We start from the raw sequence: 20,982 nt of genomic DNA on the forward strand, positions 1-20,982 counted from the left end.
CTCATATATTACACTTAAAAAATCTATGGATGTTTTAAGTAAAAAAAATTGCAACTTTTTTCAAATAACATTAATGTGGAACATTTAGTGGTACTATAAAGCCCTTTTTGACGTTACAGATTGTGACTGGAACTTGTTTAATAGACCAACTTTCCAATATTAATTTACCATTCAAAGGGAACTCAAGTTTCCAAGATTTATTTAAAATATCATTTTACATATTCTAACGCTAATTTTTCCCCCAAAAAGCTACTTTTCTCGGGTCTAAATAGATAGATGGATTGTTCAGAGGGAAATCTAATTTCCAATACAATTCTTTGTGGAAGTACGAAAAGTTTTTACTTTGTTTTCCGGTATAAGGAATTTCTTAGAGTTTCAGAAATCAATGTAATCCACAGGTGGTTGCTAAAAAGCAATGTCTTTTTCTGGAATTTGTTACCATATCCAAACTTTATTACCATCTGATCACGGGACTGCGTACCTCATTGGACATGCTAACAGTGGTTCCCTTAGATTAAACCTATAACACCGCGCACAATCATTCTTACAGCAATCATAACCAGCACCCAAAAAATTCGTCTTTTAAAAAATAAACTAATTGAAGTTTTCCAACTTTGCTACATCGAAAATTCGACATTCGGCCTTGAGAAATATCGAAAAATGCAATGCATTTTTTAAATTGCATTTAGTGACATTTAAAAAATTGGTGCCAGAACTGGGTTTAAGAATAGGAAATACATTTTAAAATTTTTGAAAATTATATTGTAATAGAAACGTAGTTTTTTTAATGTTTTCGCTACACCAGTTGATCCTGTGAATTATTAAAAAAAAAAACATTTCTTTTTTCTCTCTCGAAATTATGACTATTGAACTATCGACTCTTGAAGTAGAGTGATATCGGCTTTTAATTTTATTGGTTGTTGCTGTAGGGGCGTCGAGAAGCTGATGTTAATTGATTAAAGGGCGTGCAGTTTCTCCACTATTCTGTGGAGAGTTATTGATTTTTGTGACATATTGACTTTTTCTAGCCCACCTAAAGTGCTACATATTTTGTTGCTTTATATCCAGCACACGAACAAAGGTATTGTATAACTAATTTCTCTATCCTATAATACTCGACATTACAAAACCTCGTCTTTCGATTTAAGATAGTATAGTTTAAACTTACAATATAGGAGCTCTCATTGTTAACAACTTCTAAGACTTGGTTCTTCACGAAAACAATGTTACCATATTCAACCAAATTAGCTTTCGATTGGTTAAAATGTTTACCAAATAATAACTCCCTCCAATTGGTATTGTACATGCTCCTATAAATGGTATTTATTTTTCATTTTCTAACAGTAATCATATACATCCGAGCGTATTTCGCATTTCTTATTGTAGGAATTCGGTTTCATTGAAATACGTACAATATTTGCAGTATGAGTAAAAATTTACCATGACTTTTAATTTCATTTCTAATTATATACAGTATGCTGAAAAACAAAAATAGAGCAAATTCAGCTACTAGGAACAGTAAAGTGAAATAAAACCAAATATACTTCTATTTTGCGATGTCAAATAAATCATTTTCACAAAGCTAAATTTGTGCTTATTTCAAATATTATTGTAATCAAAACACCCAATATGTTTTGATTACAATAATATTTGAAATAAGCACAAACCGTGTTGAATTGAAATAGTATCGGCAATTTTCAAGTACATACGGTGGAAAAAAAATTTTATAAGCAAATATGTATTAACAAAATCAAATAATCCCCCAGGTTCCGATATTCGGAATCGCAAGATTTGGTTTGGCGATATTTTCTTAACCCTAAAACATACAAATTTAAATTTTGGCAACATGTTTCTCTAAAAGTTTAAAGACAAATTAAATTTAAGTCCAATAGTATCCCATTTTTTTCTACAATTCTTGCGATTTGCGATTCCGATTATCGGAACATGGGCGATTGTTTGATTTTGTTAATACATATTTGCTTATAAATTTTTTTCCATACCGTATGTACTTGAAAATTGCCGATACTATTTCAATTCAACACGGTTTTATTTCGGATCGGCTCTTCACGCATACGCACATATATTTTTAATGGGGTTTAGATAAAGGCTTTGGGTTGCGTCTATCTATTATCCATTACACTACCACTATCCTGTTAAAATTTAGATTTTAGCTTATTGTCTCTGAAGAGTCCAAACTTTCTTCAATGCTTATTAAATTAACTTTCAGAATATTAAAATACTTTTTGCGTGTCCATTATGGTTTCTGTAAGACTAGAGACATAAACCAAAGTAATATGTTTCAATCTTACTTTTGGAAGCATGTTGCACCATCCAAACTAGGTTTTTTATATTTCTCATCACAGAATGTACCCTTGTCACAATAATCGGAAGAATGTGAAACATTCATCAAAGCTGAACTTGCTGATGGCAGGAGAGTTTTTAACATGCTGCTCTATATGAATTCACTTTTTCTTTATTGTATATTCGCTGGTTCTCAACACAATTTTTTTATTTTTCGAGTTATCGACATTTTTCTCACACCAATTAATTTAGAAAATCTTAGTATAGACCAATGCTGGGCAAGAGTACAAAAAATGATTAGAAATTAGTTTAATGGCACTAACAATATTAAGTGGTATTTGTTTTTGTTGCACATTACGTTTCTTGGACATCGCATTTTTACTTTTTTTTTTTGTATCAAACTTTTGAAAATATACACCATAATTCTTATAAATAAGGATGTGTAAATTCATATTTGTATGACAATAAATGGTCCATAGAGGCTTGGATATTTTTATTTATAATTCCTAAAGTCGTTCATGACATACTGTATATATCGATATAAAACTATCAGTCTTAAAAGTAAAACTTATTGGGGCAAATATCTCCAATTTGTAATACAGTACCTCATACTGGGCATTTTGTATAAGACATTGCAGAACTGCCAAAGCATTAAAGTCAAAAGTTTAGACATGTCCTCCTCTTTCAATCATTTCTTGAAGAATTCTATAATATCCCAAACATAAGTCACTTTAAATATAACTCGTAACTAATTCTACTCTCCATAAGCATTGAAATATCATCGGGTAAATATATATAGAAAAAGTTCACAAAATAATTTTCGAAACTAAAAAGATTTTTTATTTTTTCCAGTGTGGTGTCACATTCATCAAGCATAAAATAATTTATAATGTCCCTCACTGTCTTCATTTGATCTAAAATCATTTTCATATCAATTTTTTTTCGACTGGTTAATTTTAAATAAATTTGTTTTTATTAGGTTAAAAATTTGAAAATTTTATAGTTGGCAAGATAATCAACAGAGTTGTTTTTTTTTTAAGAGTTGTCCATATATGGAATTTGTTTTTGTTTCTTCATAATTTGAAATTTGAAATACGATTCACAATTGTTCTTTTCTTTTTCGTAGAATACTATTTTGAAGATTACTCTCATACTACTATTTACAATTAGCAATGGAGTTTTTAAACGTTACATCAAATCCAATAATCGATCAAAATATCGATTTTGAAAACTACCACCTTTTGCCAACAGAGGGAGAGAGAGTAGCAATTCTAATACTAAGAACACAATATCACAAACAACATTCATTTTATGCAAGCTTTTTTTATAAATTTGAGATCCTTTTTTCATTGTAAACCTGGAATTCCTGGAATTAGATTTGAGCTTAAAACTTTCTTCCTTGATTCTAATATCGTTAACTTCTACTTCCTTTGTGTGCATGTATATATATGTATGTGTGTGTGCGTGTGAGTGTGTGTGATTCAAAGTGTATTAGTGTTTTGTGCGCTTTGTTTCGCCTCTGTTTCACTTCTACCACTCTCTTCGTCTTCTCCTAGAGTTCGTTTGGGTTTGGTTCACTTTAAAGTTTGTGTTATGCATTTTAATTGCATTGTGCTTACTGAGAAGGAAGAGGTATAGTTGAAGTTCGTTTATTTTTCGAGGGCTCCCATTGGGTGGTACGAGTATTTGCCATCTTCTATTTCTTAGTCTTATCTTATACGGTCGTTTCGAATTTTTCAACCTGTTCATCGTAGGCATTTTGAAATTCAATTGCATTCTCAAAGGAGTGTGGCTCGTCGTGATATTGTTTGCTGTTGTTTTTCATAAATTTCAATAGGGATGAATGATTGACTGGAGGAGGCGTAGCGGATGTGGGTGTACTACTGGGGGGAAGAGGGGGTGTAGTAGATGTAGATCTAGCGGATGTATTAGTAGTTGTAGTAGCATTAGGATGGTGGGACATAGCAAAGTGTTTAAATAAATGACCTTCACTTGTGACAGCATAAGCGTTACCATCTGTACATGAATCACCAGAAGCATTAGCGGATGGAGATGATGAGCAACCTAGACCACCAGCACTGCCGCTGCCACCACCACCAAGTGATCCATTTCCACCACTGCCGGTACTAGTTTTACGTTGATGGGGTATAGCATAAATAGCACCATTATTACTACCTAAACCACCAACCACCGATGTGTTATTACAGGCTGAGCTGTTTGTGGCATTGTTAAAATAAACATCATTGACAACATACTTTGCGATATCTTTATTGTCTACTAACATTGAAGTTGATGAAGAGCATGAATTCTCTAAGTACAAATGTTCCATAGATTGTGAATTTTGTGGGGGTAGACGTACTTCATCTTTGAGCTTTAACGATATGTATTTGTCGGGCACTAGACCCTCCTTGCCATTCACCGAACCCTGCCACCAATCATTTGAGACTTGCTTTCGCAGTATTATACAATCACCTTTGGTCAATGAAAGCTCCCGACTGGAGCGAGCATTGAAGTCGAACTGGGCCATGGCTTCCAGAACCTCCGATTCATCTTCGGAGGGATAGGCATCAGACTCAGGATCTTCGGTGAGCACCTCTGAGGGTGAATCGCCCACATCCATGTCCAGGGTGTGGGGCGATATATATTTTTCGTATTCGTAGCCACCCAATTCCTTGGGGAACAGATCTTCGTGATAGATAATCATGTTCTTGATTAATTCGTTTACTTGGTTCTGATATTGAACTTGATCTTTGTCTTCGGGCGCGGGCATTAGTGTGGGTCCAAAACATATGGCTAAGTTGTAGGCATCCATCATATTCTCGTCGGCATACTCGGACAGATGATTGAGGAAAGAGAACAGATAGCGTATGACTATGACAACAGAATTGGGAAGGTTTTGCAAGAACTGTCTTATACCCTTGACCATGTCGGCCTTTGTCTGCATTTCCGATATGGAAATGAAGCTCTCAAAATAGAATTTCGGGAAGAGGGGAACTCTGAGCTCACGCAAATACAACTTTAAAACACCAGCCACCGAATTGATGTCCGAGGCATCTGTGGTATCGGCCAAGGGATCTTCTCCCCTCTCAAATGCTTCGCGGAAATTTGTAATCTCAACTTGTGAACCGGATACCCGGAATATGCCCTGATGATGCAGACCATACAGATTTATGACACGTATGCAACTTCTCAGAATCAGAGGTATATCTTCGCCAGTACTTTCCAAGTACTCCTCCAAGGAACCACCGAATAGCTTCGGTCTGCCGGATTGATTTTTGCGCCCTATCCTTTTGCGCTTGCTATTGATGGGATGCTCGAGTATTTCCCTCGTGAAAGCAGCATTATTGTCTGTAATGAGCATTTCCCTTAAATACTTTGCTTTAGCGTCTAGACGCGCTATGCGCGAAGTCCCACGAATATACTCTCGAATTTTGTTAATGTAAAAGTCTTCGACTTCCTCTTTTTCAGCCTTCAGTTTGGGATTAAAAGCCATCGAGGCACCGCCCTTTTGTAAAAGGCTTTTATTATGCTCCACAAATGCGGGGCTAACATCACAGTCCTTGCTGTTAAAATGTTCCAGCAGTTTCACCTCGGCCATTTCCAAAGTCTTCCATATCTCCTCCGATTCGGTGCGCAGCGAATTTAATCGCTGACCAATTAACTGCAAACGGTGTTCCATATCCACATACAACTCTTTCTGGACACTCTGCTCCAGCAAATCATTGCTGAATTGTCCTTGGAACTCGAAACGTTTGGGCACCATAAATGCTGCATGATATTGCTCCATAAACTTTTGTTTATCTTGTTGACTATCTATTAGGTGAATTACATGTGCTAAATTATCGGCCTGGTTTAAGATGGCCCTTGCTCGGCCCTGGTCTGCTGTTACATGCATCACTAAACATCGTGATATCATCGAACTGAAGCCCAAGTCCATGCAGTCAATTAAATCACTCAAATCGTCTATGAAATATTTGTGTATTGTTGTGTTGGAGGATTCCAAACACAATTGATATTCATTTTTAGCTTTCAACGCTTTCATGCGGGCATCGGAATACTTAGTGCGGCGTTTCAATATCTCCTTCTCAATCATGCGGTATTTCTTACTGCTACGCAGTTTCTCCTTTTGTATGGTCTGTTCCAGCTTCTGTTGCTGAGCCTCGGCAGTCATCAATTTCACCTCGGCTGCCTTCCATTCGGCTTCGTATTTCTGATAGGTCTTCATGGTGGCATATAATTCTTCCAACACCCGAAGAATCTCTTCATGTATATCATAGCCAATGGATCGACATTTCTTATATATCCTTTGGACATCTTCGATGGTGGTCTGCAGTGAGGAGACAATATTCACCGAATACAATTCCGAAAGTGTGGCATGATCTTTGCTCAACGATTGCGTTTGCTCCAGCAAATGTGACCATGAGCTAAACGCTGAGAAAATGTGCCACTGTTCACGTTTCTGTTTTTGTTCTTTATGCCTAGCCTGTAGGCTGCGCACCAGTTTGTCTAGATTCTTACTGTACTCCAATTCTAGTTCGCCCCTTCGCCGGAATAAGTCCTGGAGCTCTTGTATAAGGGATACTTGCGACTCAACACGATTATCTAAGCATCGTAAGTGTTCGTTCAACTGTTGTCGTATGTTATTGAAGAGAAACACCTTGCGGGTGGATCCAACTCGTTTCATGGGACTCTTTAATTCTTGTTCGTTTTCGTCCATCTCTATAGTGTGTATGATGATGACGATCGACGACGACAATTCCTTTGTTTGTTGTGTTAGGGGGATTTGTTGTTTTTGTTATTATTTCAGTTGGTTAGTATAGCGTATTTGCAGCTGCTGTTGCTACTGCTGCTGCAGTTGCTGCTGTTGGTTGGTGTGCTGGTTGTTTGGTTGACTTGTGCTATTGATTAAGTCTGCTCTTTTAATACTTTTTGTTTTTACTTTCTACTTCTTCTGCTCCTGGCTGGCAGTTGAATGCTATGGTTGTTACTGTCGTGTGGTCGTTGTAGTTGTTGTTCTTGTTGCCGCCGGCTTGCTCGTTGATGTCGTAGTAGGAATTAAACTCTGAAATTGAACATAAAGAACAAAGTAGATAAATTTAGTATGATTCGTTGCATTGCATAGTTAGGGTATATGGTATAGTATGGTATGGTCATTGACGACGACAACAATTTGGAGGCAAAAGGGTGCCTGGAACACATAAGAGTTTTGTTGTCATAGCTGTCCGTCGATATTGTCGCAGTCATTCTTTTTGTTTTCGTTTAAGATATGGTCAGGGTCGCAGCTAAAACTATTTCGTAGATGGGGATTATAAAGTAATGGGAAATGTTTTGATATCGAAATTTAATCTTTATGAACCCATAACATGTAAATGTTACTAATGGAGATATGTAGTTAGAAACAAAGAATATATATATATATATATATATATATATATATATATATATATATATATATATATATATATATATATATATATATATATATATATATATATATATATATATATATATATATATATATATATATATATATATATATATATATATATATATATATATATATATATATATATATATATATATATATATATATATATATATATATATATATATATATATATATATATATATATATATTTTTAATTTTGGGCAAACGGCTTATCGACGTGAAAAATCACGACGAAAGGCGAATAAAGGATTCACATATGATTAAAACACTAATGGAATGCAAAAGTTTATTTATATTATTTATTATTTCTATTCATGAAATTTTAATTTTTAAAGTCTCAGGTTTGTGGCCAAAAGATTTTGGATCCATAATTGTTGTAAAACATCAAAAAATAAAAACAATTCTAAGAAATCACTTACTTTAGGCTATAGTTTATCTAGGCCCAAATGTGGAATAATATACGAAATTCATACGTGCTTGTTAATCGGCTATCATTTCCAGTATTACTGAGCAGTGTTGGCAGCGTGACGATATCGACATTTTGATTTGATTAATATGAGGAAAAAGGAGAAAAACGTTTGACAATATTTAATGCGAAAATAACAATTCTTTCACCACTGTGGTATCACAATGGACTGAATAGTCTAAGTGAGCCTAATACATCGGGCTGCCACCTAACCTAACCTAACCTAACAATTCTTTAGTATTTAAAAATACCTTCAAATATAGAGAAAGACAAAATCCCCACAAATTAATATTTTTTATATATTTTTTATAACTTTTATAATAAATTCATTCCCCTCTAGGTTTTTTAGAGGCTTATTGGCTAATTCATTTATATTAAGCAATATTTTTTAATTGGATTGAGAAATATTACGAAAAATTATAGAAATAATTACTAATTATTTTATGTCATCTATATGTTTTCAGGTTCTCCTTCAAAATGAAAAGTAAAGTTATTAAGAACACGGTAACAAGAATATTTAATAATTTTTTCGCTTTTTTCTCTTCGACATAACAGACAATATCGGATCGGATAATATCTAATAATAAAACTCGTCTGAGGTTGAGCAAATTTGATGGGGATATTCGGAATGCAATTTCAGATTGTAGACTACATATTTGGTAAAAATATTCGACAAAACCCTATTTTTATAAACATCTTTTTGACAACGCTCTATGCTAATTTCGCTACTGTTTTTAATGATTTGCAAAGCATTCAGAGCATGCTCGAAGCCCTTACAACAAAAACTCTTACCCATATTTAACACAATAGCAACCAGCATCTTAAAGAAAATCAATTCCCATTAAAAATATATTGCACCATTAAAATATTTCGCATTTGCTGTCTCCAATTCAAAGTTGTTTTCTAAGAACTCGGAATTACAAAACTATTTAGAGCAGTTTTATATTTTATTCACAATTGGAAATTTGAATACAACTAGAAAATAATTTTTCTTTATAAGGGGCCCCTTCCGTGGCTACGTCATTTGTTTTGGTGTTGTTTTGTCTATCATGCATGGACGCTGATGTTACAGTGAAATTCATTCGGTGCACCAATCATATTCAGAAAAAACAGGGAATGATGTGAATAAGTTTTTTTGTTCTTCTTGTTGTTTATTCATTTTAATACAATTTATTGAAATTTATCTATTAAAATAAGTAATAGGCTTAACACTTACAACGAACAAATACTAAATGCACAGATTAATACGAGGGTGGATATATGAGAATTATCCATGATCATTTAAGACGAAAACATATGTGGTGACACATTTATACAATTTGTATTTGCGATAGAAAAAGAACTTTCTGTGATATACGCTTGAGACAGTTATAAATTGTAAAATTGTCATCTAATCTACCAGCGGAATTAAAGGGTGATGAAGGCTGATACTTTTAGATACAGGATGGTATACCTAATGTGATTTTGTTATTGAATATAGACTAAGCCCTTCGGAAAATGATGAATCGTCTTCGATATGGGAGTCAAATCTTTAAAATTCTCCTAATAAACTTTTTCCATTTACAGGTCGGCGAGAATTTTTTTTTTTTTCAAATTTTCCAGGATCCGCTCAAATAAAACCTTGCTTTGATACGGTGTAAATTTTAGACATAGCAAAATTAAAATAGTCTAAGGAGTATGTTCTAAGGCACTATGTGGAAACCTAACCATGTATTTCATTTCAAAATTTTACATCAGCCAGAAATCATACAAAAAGTGTTCTCAATAAATTATTCAAATCGAAATATTTATTTATTTATTTATTTATTTTATTTATTCATCAATACAAAGGAAGCCAATAAAGGCCTATTATACATGTATTGTAGTAAGAAATCATTTGTTGTAAGAGTTTCTAGACTTTGGAATCATCTTCCGTTGTACCTTAGAAATTTTTCTTTTACTAATAATGTTTTTAATGTCAGATGTATTGAATTTCTATTACTGTAACCGATAATGTTTCTTTAATATATCACTTATAACTTGTCTATTGCAATTTTTGTTGTCTTTTTTTTTTAGTTTAACTATATTAAAATGGCTTGGGGCCTTAGTCACTTATATTTACTTACTTTATTTTTATTTCTAAATATATTATTTTTTTTTATTCGATCTCAATTTGTGAATTGTATTTTTATTACATTAAAGTTTTATACTCATGTGCCTTAAGCTTTGCAAAAGTCAGTAGTATATTCTAAGTAGAGTGAATAATTTTATATTTTTCTCTAGCCGTATGCATGTTTTTTTTTTCTTTTATTCAGTATTATGAGATGTAATATAGTTTTATTTGGCCTGTTTCGGCTTTTTATATTACGTTGTTGAATAAATAAATAAATAAATTATTGTTTTTTCCCGTGAAAAAAAATCTATGTGTAGAATATATGAAATAAAAGCTTAAAAACTAAAGTATTTCAGATTATTTATAATTTGGATTTGGATGGCTCCCCAGCCACATGAAATTCATACAAGATATGTACAAAAAAAGTAATATATAAATGATCCCAGCAAATCATAATAATAAGCTACTCAATACTATTAAAATATTACATAATCCTCTTTCTATAAGATTCGCATGAAAACGAGAATGACCTAAGGTCATTAGGAAGATGATTCCAAACACGAAAGACTCTAACTAGAAACGAATGCTCATATATGGAATATTCCTAGTAGAATTAATGAAGGAGAATTCACGCGCCAAAACTTCTGGTTGCCCATACCTAATAACTTTATAAAAGTGACATACAGAGCGCAAGTTGATGTAATTCCTAAAAGAACATCCTAGCAACTCAGGAATCCTCCTTGCAGTCTCAACATGTTCACAAATCCGTAAACCAAACACATAGCGAACAATTATATTTACCACTCTTTCCATCCTATCTAAATTGTAGTTCCACTTTCCAGAATAAACTTCTAATCCGTAATTGAATTGTGTGATTAATAACGAATGCGCCAACCGAAGCCTCACATGCTGGGGCGTATAAGAACTCAAGGAATACAGCCTCCTCAAAATAAGACATACCCTATTCGCAACATTATTAATATGATGATCAAAGCATAGATTAGAATCTAGAGTAATTCCAAGACATTTAAGAGAATTAACTAAGTTAATCCTTTGAATATTGTGATATATAAGACAATTTTATAATGGTTAGGACAGTATCATACCATATAGAGTTTTCATGCACTTCAAAAGAGCACTATGTTAGCATGAGAATATTTTACAATAAATTTGGATATTTACAAAAGTCGGCTCGTAAAACGAAGTTCGATATAGTGAAGACTTAAAAATTAATTTTATAGAATTATATGTACTTAGTAGTTAATATTACTCAAAATACTATGAAATCATATAAAATTGAAGTAATAAAATAAATCATTACAAAGAATAATATTTTCATATTTAATAACTATTATTAGAAGGTACCATAGTACAATACAATTTCGAAAACAACTTAAAACTGTTATATAAATACACAGCAAAAATTTTGAAAGTTCTTCTAAAGCCACAACTTTTAAGAAAACACTTCCAAAAATGTCCTCCCAAAGATGTTCTTTATTTTAACTGCACAGGAAGTTCTTTTAATTCAATTTTTTATAACTCGTTTTTTTATTTTAATGGGTAATTTGATTTTTTTTTTGTTTCAAACTGATTAAAAATAGAGAAAGAATGAATAAAATGGAAGAAAAAATGCTAAATCCATTCTAGAGAAACTGCGATTTTTTTAAAATATCTGAGGTTGTTAGAGTATATTAAAAATCTTAAAAAAATAAAAATTATTTATTTGGCAAAATATTACAAAATTCACACCCAAAACACAGAATTCAGATCTCACCCTTAAAAGTAATTCAAATTCAGTGGTGGACATCCGTCCTATGACAACATCGCTTCTGCGCCAATTTTGCACCACTTGCGGATCCAAAAAGAAAATGTTCACTACTTTTTGGCAACGCTTTTTTTTGGCTGAATAATTTTAATTCAAAGTTTCTTTTTTACTGGAATATACAGAAAATTACAGTGAAACCTCTAAAACTCGGACACCCTGAAAACCGAATACCTCACAAACGTGGGACATAGCAAACGTCTCCAGACAACTCCTATACCTTAAAATTAACCCCTCATATCTGGACACCTCTCAAATGTGGACAAAATTAAGGCGACTGTGGGTGTCCACCTTTCAGAGGTTTTACTGTAAATTATTTTACATATTTCTCGTTGCTAAGTCTTAATTACCCCGATAAATTAAGTGATAAAAATCATGTGTTTTAGTACAGATGGTAATATTTTATATTTAATGCTATGACTAAAAATATACTGGACATTACCACACTTAATTCCTGGGAAACCGGAAGGGAAAATATGACAAAATCCCGGTAATCACCGGGGAAAACCTAAATTCGACAATAAAAATAACGTTTGACCACAATCAAAAATTGATTTTTGTTTGGATTGCAGTTCTGCCATATTTTTCAATATTTGTAATAATCAACTTCATCAAATGTATAAAAAGTTGGGATGTCGATTTTTCCAAATATGAAAAAGATCTACTATTACAAAATTTTAATAAATCGAATATTCGATTGACGGTTAATATCCCTGCACTAAGAGTTGCACTAGCTAGATCTCGCTTTCGAACTTGGCAGCATGTGTGGACACAAGCCTCATATCACGAGAAGAATCAGATATGATCTTCTCCAAAGACGCATCTAGCGAAGACAGCTCGCTATGGACATAGATCACTAAAATGTCTTTCATTAATTTTTTAACATTGTTCAGCTTTCTTTGATAAAACATACACATTCCTGAGAATACAATAACATAAACTTTTGTTTATAAATATAAATTTCTGAAATTATGAAATTAATAATTTTAAAATTAATTTAAATTAATCGATACAAATTTAAAGTATTAAGGCACTCTATCACTTTTTTTACATATATTAATTAATACTAATGTTTTTAATTAAAAAGTCTAAAGAATGTATTTTTTATGACTACTGTAAAAGCACTAACAGCTTTTATCATTTATGAACAATACAATTATTTCAATTCCGCGGCAGATACAATGCATGTCTATCTATAATTTCGCAGAGCAGTGCTTCCCAAATGACACAATATCCATGATTCTGCCTTTATATATTGCTATTTGCAACTTTTACTGGTTTTTAATGTTCTAAAAACAATGCGTTTGAGCTTCATAGTAGCCTAATAGACTTTCGAGTTTTGAAAATCCTGCCAAATCGACCAAACGACATTTAATTTTAGCCACAATTGACTATTGAATTTTTAATGAAGAAATAGGACAGTCGACTTTGAATGTTTTTTAGAATTTTTAGACTGAAAAAAACTCATCGTAAAACCGAATATTTTAATCTGTAAGGCAGTAAAATTGAAAAATGTTATTGTTTTCAAAATCGAGTCCCATCGTCCAAACAGGGTTAGTCAATCGATTTTTAGTCACAATCACAGACTGTTTACGTGTTTTCTCAATATATTTATTCAATATTCGTATTTTTCAAACTGAGAGTTGTCTACTATTCCAAAATCTGCAAATCTGAAATTTATATTTTTAAAATTTTAATTCTCCAAGTAATTTATCTGTCGACGAACTCACGGTTCGAATTGTATATATTTATTAATCACCGGGTCTTAAAAAATTGAGAATATTTCACTTGAAAAGCATAAGCACGTCGAAAATTATGTTGGGAACTCCTGTCATAGAGTATGGAAAAGATAAAAACAATTATTGAATCAGAAGTGCTGTGGTTTAAAAATCTTAAAATAACCAAAGAAAATAACCGATATCATGCATTTTTAGATGAATACATAATAAACAGAGTCCGCTTATGATGACGCTAAATTACAATTATCTGTAAGATAGGGGAAACCAAAAAGGTACAATACTAGATTGGTTAAATTTAGTAGGTCTACTAGAAATTCCTATATTGTTTGTTACAATGGCTTGATATTCGCCCTTAAATTAAAACATGATCAATCCCACCAATAAATTGAATTTCGTATTGATGTTTATTTCGAAAATAACATCAAATTCTGTGGGTTGTCTTATTTTTTAATCCTTCGAAATATTCTGTGAAGGATATGTTTGCCTTAGTAAACGCAAAATGTTCCTTCCGTATTTACTTGGAATTAAATGACATATTTTTAACAAATATCTCATATCTGTAAGGCGCAGCTATGCGGGCCATGTTTGGCTAGTTTATTATTAAACAATTTTTGCAATTAATTTTATCTAAATTTTTGTGTTTTTTAAGATAATTGTGTTATGTTCTATTTATGTTATTTTATGTTAAACAATGGTATTTACATGATAGCTCAAGCGTAAATATCGGTTCATATAACATCAATATAAATGATTTCCCAATTGGACTATTTAAACATCCAGGATAACTAAATTGCATCAAAATTAAATGTCCTGGTTTTGTTATAGCCAATATTTATTTTATTTATTTATTTTATTTTCATTATGTAATTTGAAGCCACATAGCGGCCAATTTATGTAAATTACAATGGACTACTAACCGTGACTAAAGTATAATTGAAGTTATGACAACGTAAAAATATATGCGAGTATATAAAAAGTATAATTACATATATGAGGTATAAAATAGATTAATTAATAATATGACAAAAAATGAAATATGACAATTATAATTAATAATATGATAAAAAAAAATGAAATATGACAAAACATTTTTAGTTCCCATTATGATTGAAAAAAGACAAAATAAGAAAATATTATTTACTCAAACAAGCACAACAAAGCAGCACTACTAACTCGAGTTTGGATAAGCTTCATGCAGGTGATCCAAGATGGTCGAGTAATCTTTTACGATATGTCGAATCAGAAATCGAGAAGTCCTTTAAATATATAAGCCGATTATCCGAAATTCTTCTTATTAAGTATCAAAAATCGTAATAAAGGGTCCGATTTGACCGAAATTCAAAGGATAGATCATATCCGTCCTTTTTTACTATAATATTCATATGGGCCTGTTAGAGGTGTGCGCGTGACACGAAATTTTCGTGACTCACGCGTGAGTCACGCTGAAGGCAACGGCGGGAGTGTGTGTGAGCGTGATTAACCAATCAAATGTCGTGCGTGAGCGTGAGTCACGAAAATGATATCGTCGTGAGTGTGAGTGAGTAACGAATTTCGGAAAAACACGCTCACGAAAATAATCCCTCCTACGAACATAAAATACTTACGAGTTGAATTCATTTATAATTTTAGTGACATCCTAGGTGTTAAGAGTCACGACATTTAAAAGATTTTCGTGCGTGAGTGTGCGTGAATACAAATTTTCTCTTCGTGAACGTGCGTGAGCGTGAGTCTTACGAAAATATACGGTGCGTGAATGTGCGTGAATAAGATTTCTCCGTCGTGGGTGTGCGTGAGTGTGAGCAAAATATTACTCACGTGCACACCTCTAGGGCCTATATCACAATTTGATTCCTTAAGTATGGAGAAATCCATTTTCTCCATAAAATGATCTAGATTCTATTGTACAGGAATAATTATATATTTTTTTATTTTTTATTTTTGTAAGAAATTGTATTATAAAATATTTTTGAATGATCCCAGCAAAAACTAGGTAACCACATCTCATTACAAGTTACATTACCAGGTGTAGAGCTGTCATTACACATTGCATTACACTGCGGTGAGTTATAATGACTAACTTGTAATGTCAATAATAAATACTTCTCGGTAATTTTTGAATTGACATTCTCAAAATGTAATGCATTTGGCCGTTAATGACTTAATAAAATATAATAAATGACGGTGCCATTAGGTATAATTATTCACATAATTGAGCATTTACTTAAAAAAACTCAAAAAGAATATGTTATGTAACGGCAATTCTGAAGATTTTTCCGTTAAGGAATATTCTTCACGAATATTTCATAATAATGGTTTTTTAAATTAATGATATTACCATTTTAAATAAATGCTTTATTATACCTCATTCACATTACACTTTCAAAATCGACTTCAACTGTCATTTGCCTTATAAAAAAGGATATATAAAATCCACTTTTAGTAGATTTCGAACATAATGTGAATCTAACTCCCTTAAACGACAACATTTATTTATATTTTAACTGTGAAAATAATTTGCCTGTAATCTTATTTAGATGATTTGTTACATTTTTGTTATACCCTCCACCAGAGGATGGGGTTATATTAACTTTGTCATTCCGTTTGTAACACATCGAAATATTGCTCTAAGACCCCATAAAGTGAAATTCTGAGTCGATTTGAGCATGTCCGTCCGTCCGTCTGTTGAAATCACGCTAACTTCCGAACGAAACAAGCTATCGACTTGAAACTTGGCACAAGTAGTTGTTATTGATGTAGGTCGGATGGTATTGTAAATGGGCCATATCGGCCCACTTTTGCGTATAGCCCCCATATAAACGGATCCCCAAATTTGGTTTGCGGGGACTCTAAGAGAAGGAAATTTCATCCGATCCGGCTGAAATTTGGTACATGGTGTCAGCATATGACCTCTAACAACCATGCAAAAATTGGTCCACATCGGTCCATAATTATATATAGTTCCCATATAAACCGATCCTCAGATTTGGCTTGCGGAGCCTCTAAGAGAAGCAAATTTCATCCGATCCGGCTGAAATTGGTACATGGTGTTAGTGTATGGTCTTTAATAATCATGCAAAAATTGGTCGAAATCGGCTCATATAAACCGATCTCCCGATTTGGCTTGCGGATCCTCTAAGAGAAGCAAATTTCACCCGATCCGGCTGAAATTTGGTACATGGTGTTAGAATGTGGTCTTTAACAACCATGCTAATATTGGTCCATATCGGTCCATAATTATATATAGTCCCCATATAAACCGATCCCCAGATTTGGCTTGCGGAGCCTCTAAGAAGCAAATTTCGTCCGATCCGGCTGAAATTTGGTACATGGTGTTAGTGTATGCTCTCTAATAACCATGCAAAAATTGGTCGAAATCGGTCCATAATTATATATAGCCCCCATATAAACCGGTTACCAGATTTGACCTCCTACGAAGCGACCCCCATATTTCAATTCTGGCTCTCTACCACGTATGGACTAATTCACAATTTAGAAAACGATGTTAAGAAGTTTTAAGATACCACAACCCAAGTAACAGTCTTTCGTAGAAGTTTCTATGCAATCCATGGTGGAGGGTACATAAGATTCGGCTTGGCCGAACTTATGGCCGTATATACTTGTTTATTTCTACAATATTCGTTTCTATTCAAGTAATGTTCATATTACAGCATTACTCGCCATATTTTGATCCATTGTAATCGGCTAGAGAAGTCAATATTTTCGAGTTTTGGTTGCCTGAGACAATAAGTGGTTATTTTGCAAACTTTGGTATATCAACGTATAAGTGATTACATATTAGGTGATTATATGCTTTAAAAGCACTAATTATTTCATGGTCAAAGGTATGCCTGGGGAGAAGTACTTTCCTCCTAGGACATGCGTATGTAAATGTAATCCGGAGCGATGACAATTAATAAGTGGTTACTAATTTTTAAACAGGCTTACCTACAAGATTATCGGGTAATGAGAGTTTTTGCTGGGATATTTATTTCCTACAATATTTAACTGAAAACATAACAATGCTCTATTGATAAATATAATGGGTTAAAAGTAATCTATATGAAATATAGATTATAGAAATCACACAAGGTTCTACATCTATAGTACTAAACAATTGTTATTCTTGCCAATCAGTAATTTTTATGACTTCAAACCAAACGATTTGGAATTGCAAGGTATTACTATCGACAAAAGAAGTATAAATAAATGATGTAATAGGTATACAGGTGTGCATTTTTATATAATTTAGATGATGTATTTTTTTCAATAAAAGATTTGAAGAAGTACAAAATGCAAAAAACAAAGCATTTTGCTTACTTTTAAAATGTAGATTGTTTCGATACACTGCCCAGTGTATTTGATTATCTTCTTGTATGTAAATTGAGGATTTTGCTCAGAACTCCGGCTCCGATAACATAATTTCATCTGATCAGCCTACAGTATACGTTTGGAAAATTTTCTAGACATGCAGACATTCAAAGAATGTTCTTAATGCCTTTCTAGATACGTGTTTACACAAACTTTTATTTGTTCCTGGGTTTTAAAGCCTTTTAAAAGTGCATTTCATTTTTCTACATGAAGTGGAATTCGACTATGAGGTTCAAAAACAAAGATACGTCAAAGTTTTATTTGGCTTCTCTTGATATGTTAAAAAAATTGTTTTTTACATACGAATTTAGTCTAACACATCTTGCTAACGTGTAATTGCTAGAAATTCGTAAATGTAAATGCTAGAATTTCGCCACGAAATTTCACATGAGAAAGTCTTTAGGATATCAATACAGAAACGCTCAGAACGGCGGTTTCACTTTCTTTCTGAATGGATCAATTCATTGTTGTAAACAAGAGATGTTGTTGATGTGTTCATGTTCTGTATTACAAGGAATATGGACAGATTGATACAATCTTAAACGATATACCGCCCACATCCATTAATGACAAGCCACAACACAAGACCCAGCAATCATTGAAGTACTTGTAGAGAATAATGCCGGTGGCGTCTGTATGAGTGACAATTGAATTTGTGTCCATGCGAATTTTTTATTTTGTTTTTAACATTCAGCATTACCATGCGAATATGCAAGATTTAATTAATTTAATAGAGGGGATATTTTATTCCATTTATTGAAACGGATGGTCTTAATAATTATATGTTCATAATAATGGTGACGGTGTTATTTCTACTGGACACACGATGGGTTACTGGAGGATACTACAAAATGGATCACAACCACAAAATTGACTAATACACAACCATTTCATATCATCTCCTCGACCTCATCAGTATCATCAAAATAGTCGTGGGGCGTACAGGGCGGGCATACAACAACGTACTTACATATGCATATATATCATCTGCCGTACGTATGTCTCTTTGTGTTTGTGGTTTATGTTCATACGCGCGTATATGCATGAATTTCTTCTTTTCGTAGTTTTAGTATACCGACACAATCTGCGATTCCGGGGAGTCTCATAATACACATATGTTCAATGTTTCCTCCTCTCGTTTACGATTCTATGAATGAATCTGGAAAGGCGTGTTATTTTGCCAATCGAACGACAGCCGATCACTGTATCCATCTCTCACTTAATCGGAAGAGATTTTAAAGATTTTTTCTTTGCTTGCCACTTGAAGGAGACCTTCGCCACTTACCTTCAATAGGCAATAAATACTGAAAGTGTGGCCAAGTAAAGGCTGCAAGGAAGGGGAGGGTAGGATGAAGCAAACAAAAAAGTAAACACAAACATATACGGACGAAACACATGAACAAGATTTTGTTTGTTTGTTCCATATTTCCATTCTCCATTCCAAAATCTCCTCCACACACAACACCATTAAATAAAGGCCAAATATCATCATCCGTATTACACAAATACTTGAGAATGGAAATGGAATCGTTTATAGTATTGGGAGAAATATGTGCATTTTTTTGCTAGCTATGACGATAGAAGTGGTGGCGGTGGTCATTTGATGATTTCCGGAGAAGCCCCCTCGTACTGTCTAGTTTGGTCTTGTTGATGAAAGGCGCGGCGCCAGTGAATATTTACCTCTTTTCATATGAAAGTTATGTAGAATGTTTGTTAAGCAGCAGCATTCAGATGTATGTGCCTGCTCCTGGCTGCTGTGGCTGTTTTCAACAACTCATATTTTGCAAAATTTCCGATGCAAGTGCTGGATGTTCTTTGTATTTTTTCTTCAACATTGGCACAAAATTTTACACACATTACACTCAACATCAAGTCAGCACATTTATTTTAAAACTTAATATTTTTATGGATTTAACAATTTTTCTTCATAGGAACCGAACGAACGAAGAGCAACTGAGAGTGTCACTTGACAACTTTACAACACTGATGAGAGTAGACACTTGACCACTTCACAACACTAATTCCTGCGAGAGGATAGTTATAAATTGAAATTAATTTATTTCAGCAATTGAATAACTGTCGATTTTCTTTATTTTAATTTTGTTTGAATGTTACAATACCAATTAAATCTTTTTAGTTTTTCTATATTCCGTTCGTAAAATCAAAGGATTCTCTGATCGTTTAAAACTTTGACTTCTAGACGTCTAAACTGACGGCGTAATATCGGCGCACCCCCTTTAGAGAACGGAGTCGTGTCAATAATACCGATTCTAGAGTGAACGGCGTCGTGTTGAAAGAAGCCACTGATGTATTGCCATATGTACCGTTTGCACTATACAATATGGCTGTTTCTTAAGAGTATCTTATGCGCTTTACAGACTATCAGTTATTCCGGACGACAGTGCTCGAGTCGAACATATCCCATATATTGTGCTCAGTATAAGTTAAGTCCGAAGGCATAATGGATACTGCTGCTACTTGTTTCAATATTAGTAAAGTATTTTTGTATTTACTTATCATTACAATTTTAGCATTAACACGAGACAAAACGCTGGAACTCAATTTGGCTTTCCTTAGAAAATTAAGGGAAGGTCCAGGTGTTTTCACAGCAAAGTCCTCGACGGTGCATCCCCTCCGTCAGCTAAAAGCTTTCAGAGATGGGATGGTTGCGTTATTTCGCTAATTTTATGAGGAGAAGTATTGAAGTATACAACGGCGAGGTCGAAATACACAAGTATCCGCACG

At 33.3% G+C, this 20,982-nt stretch overlaps 1 protein-coding gene across 2 annotated transcripts; it reads right to left on the minus strand.

Moving 5' to 3' along the window:
- Nucleotides 1-3,115: 3,115 nt before the first annotated feature.
- On the minus strand, nucleotides 3,116-20,466 carry LOC142224002 (SLIT-ROBO Rho GTPase-activating protein 1-like). Of its 2 annotated transcripts, XM_075293819.1 has the most exons (3): nucleotides 20,358-20,460; nucleotides 19,918-20,261; nucleotides 3,116-7,363 (listed from the first exon to the last, which is right to left on the minus strand). In XM_075293819.1, the coding sequence occupies exon 3, from the start codon at nucleotides 7,016-7,018 to the stop codon at nucleotides 4,016-4,018; it is 3,003 nt and encodes a 1,000-aa protein (XP_075149934.1). In that variant the 5' UTR covers nucleotides 7,019-7,363; nucleotides 19,918-20,261; nucleotides 20,358-20,460; the 3' UTR covers nucleotides 3,116-4,015. The 2 variants fall into 2 exon arrangements, with proteins under 2 accessions (XP_075149934.1, XP_075149929.1); XM_075293814.1 differs by having other exon boundaries at nucleotides 19,918-20,466.
- Nucleotides 20,467-20,982: the final 516 nt, after the last annotated feature.

This window comes from Haematobia irritans, chromosome 1, assembly GCF_050003625.1.
Source record: "Haematobia irritans isolate KBUSLIRL chromosome 1, ASM5000362v1, whole genome shotgun sequence".
NCBI lineage: Eukaryota > Metazoa > Arthropoda > Insecta > Diptera > Muscidae > Haematobia > Haematobia irritans.

Coding starts and splice junctions, on each gene's coding strand:
- LOC142224002 (XM_075293814.1), bottom strand. CDS start 7,018: ATGGACGAAAACGAACAAGAATTAAAGAGTCCCATGAAACGAGTTGGA.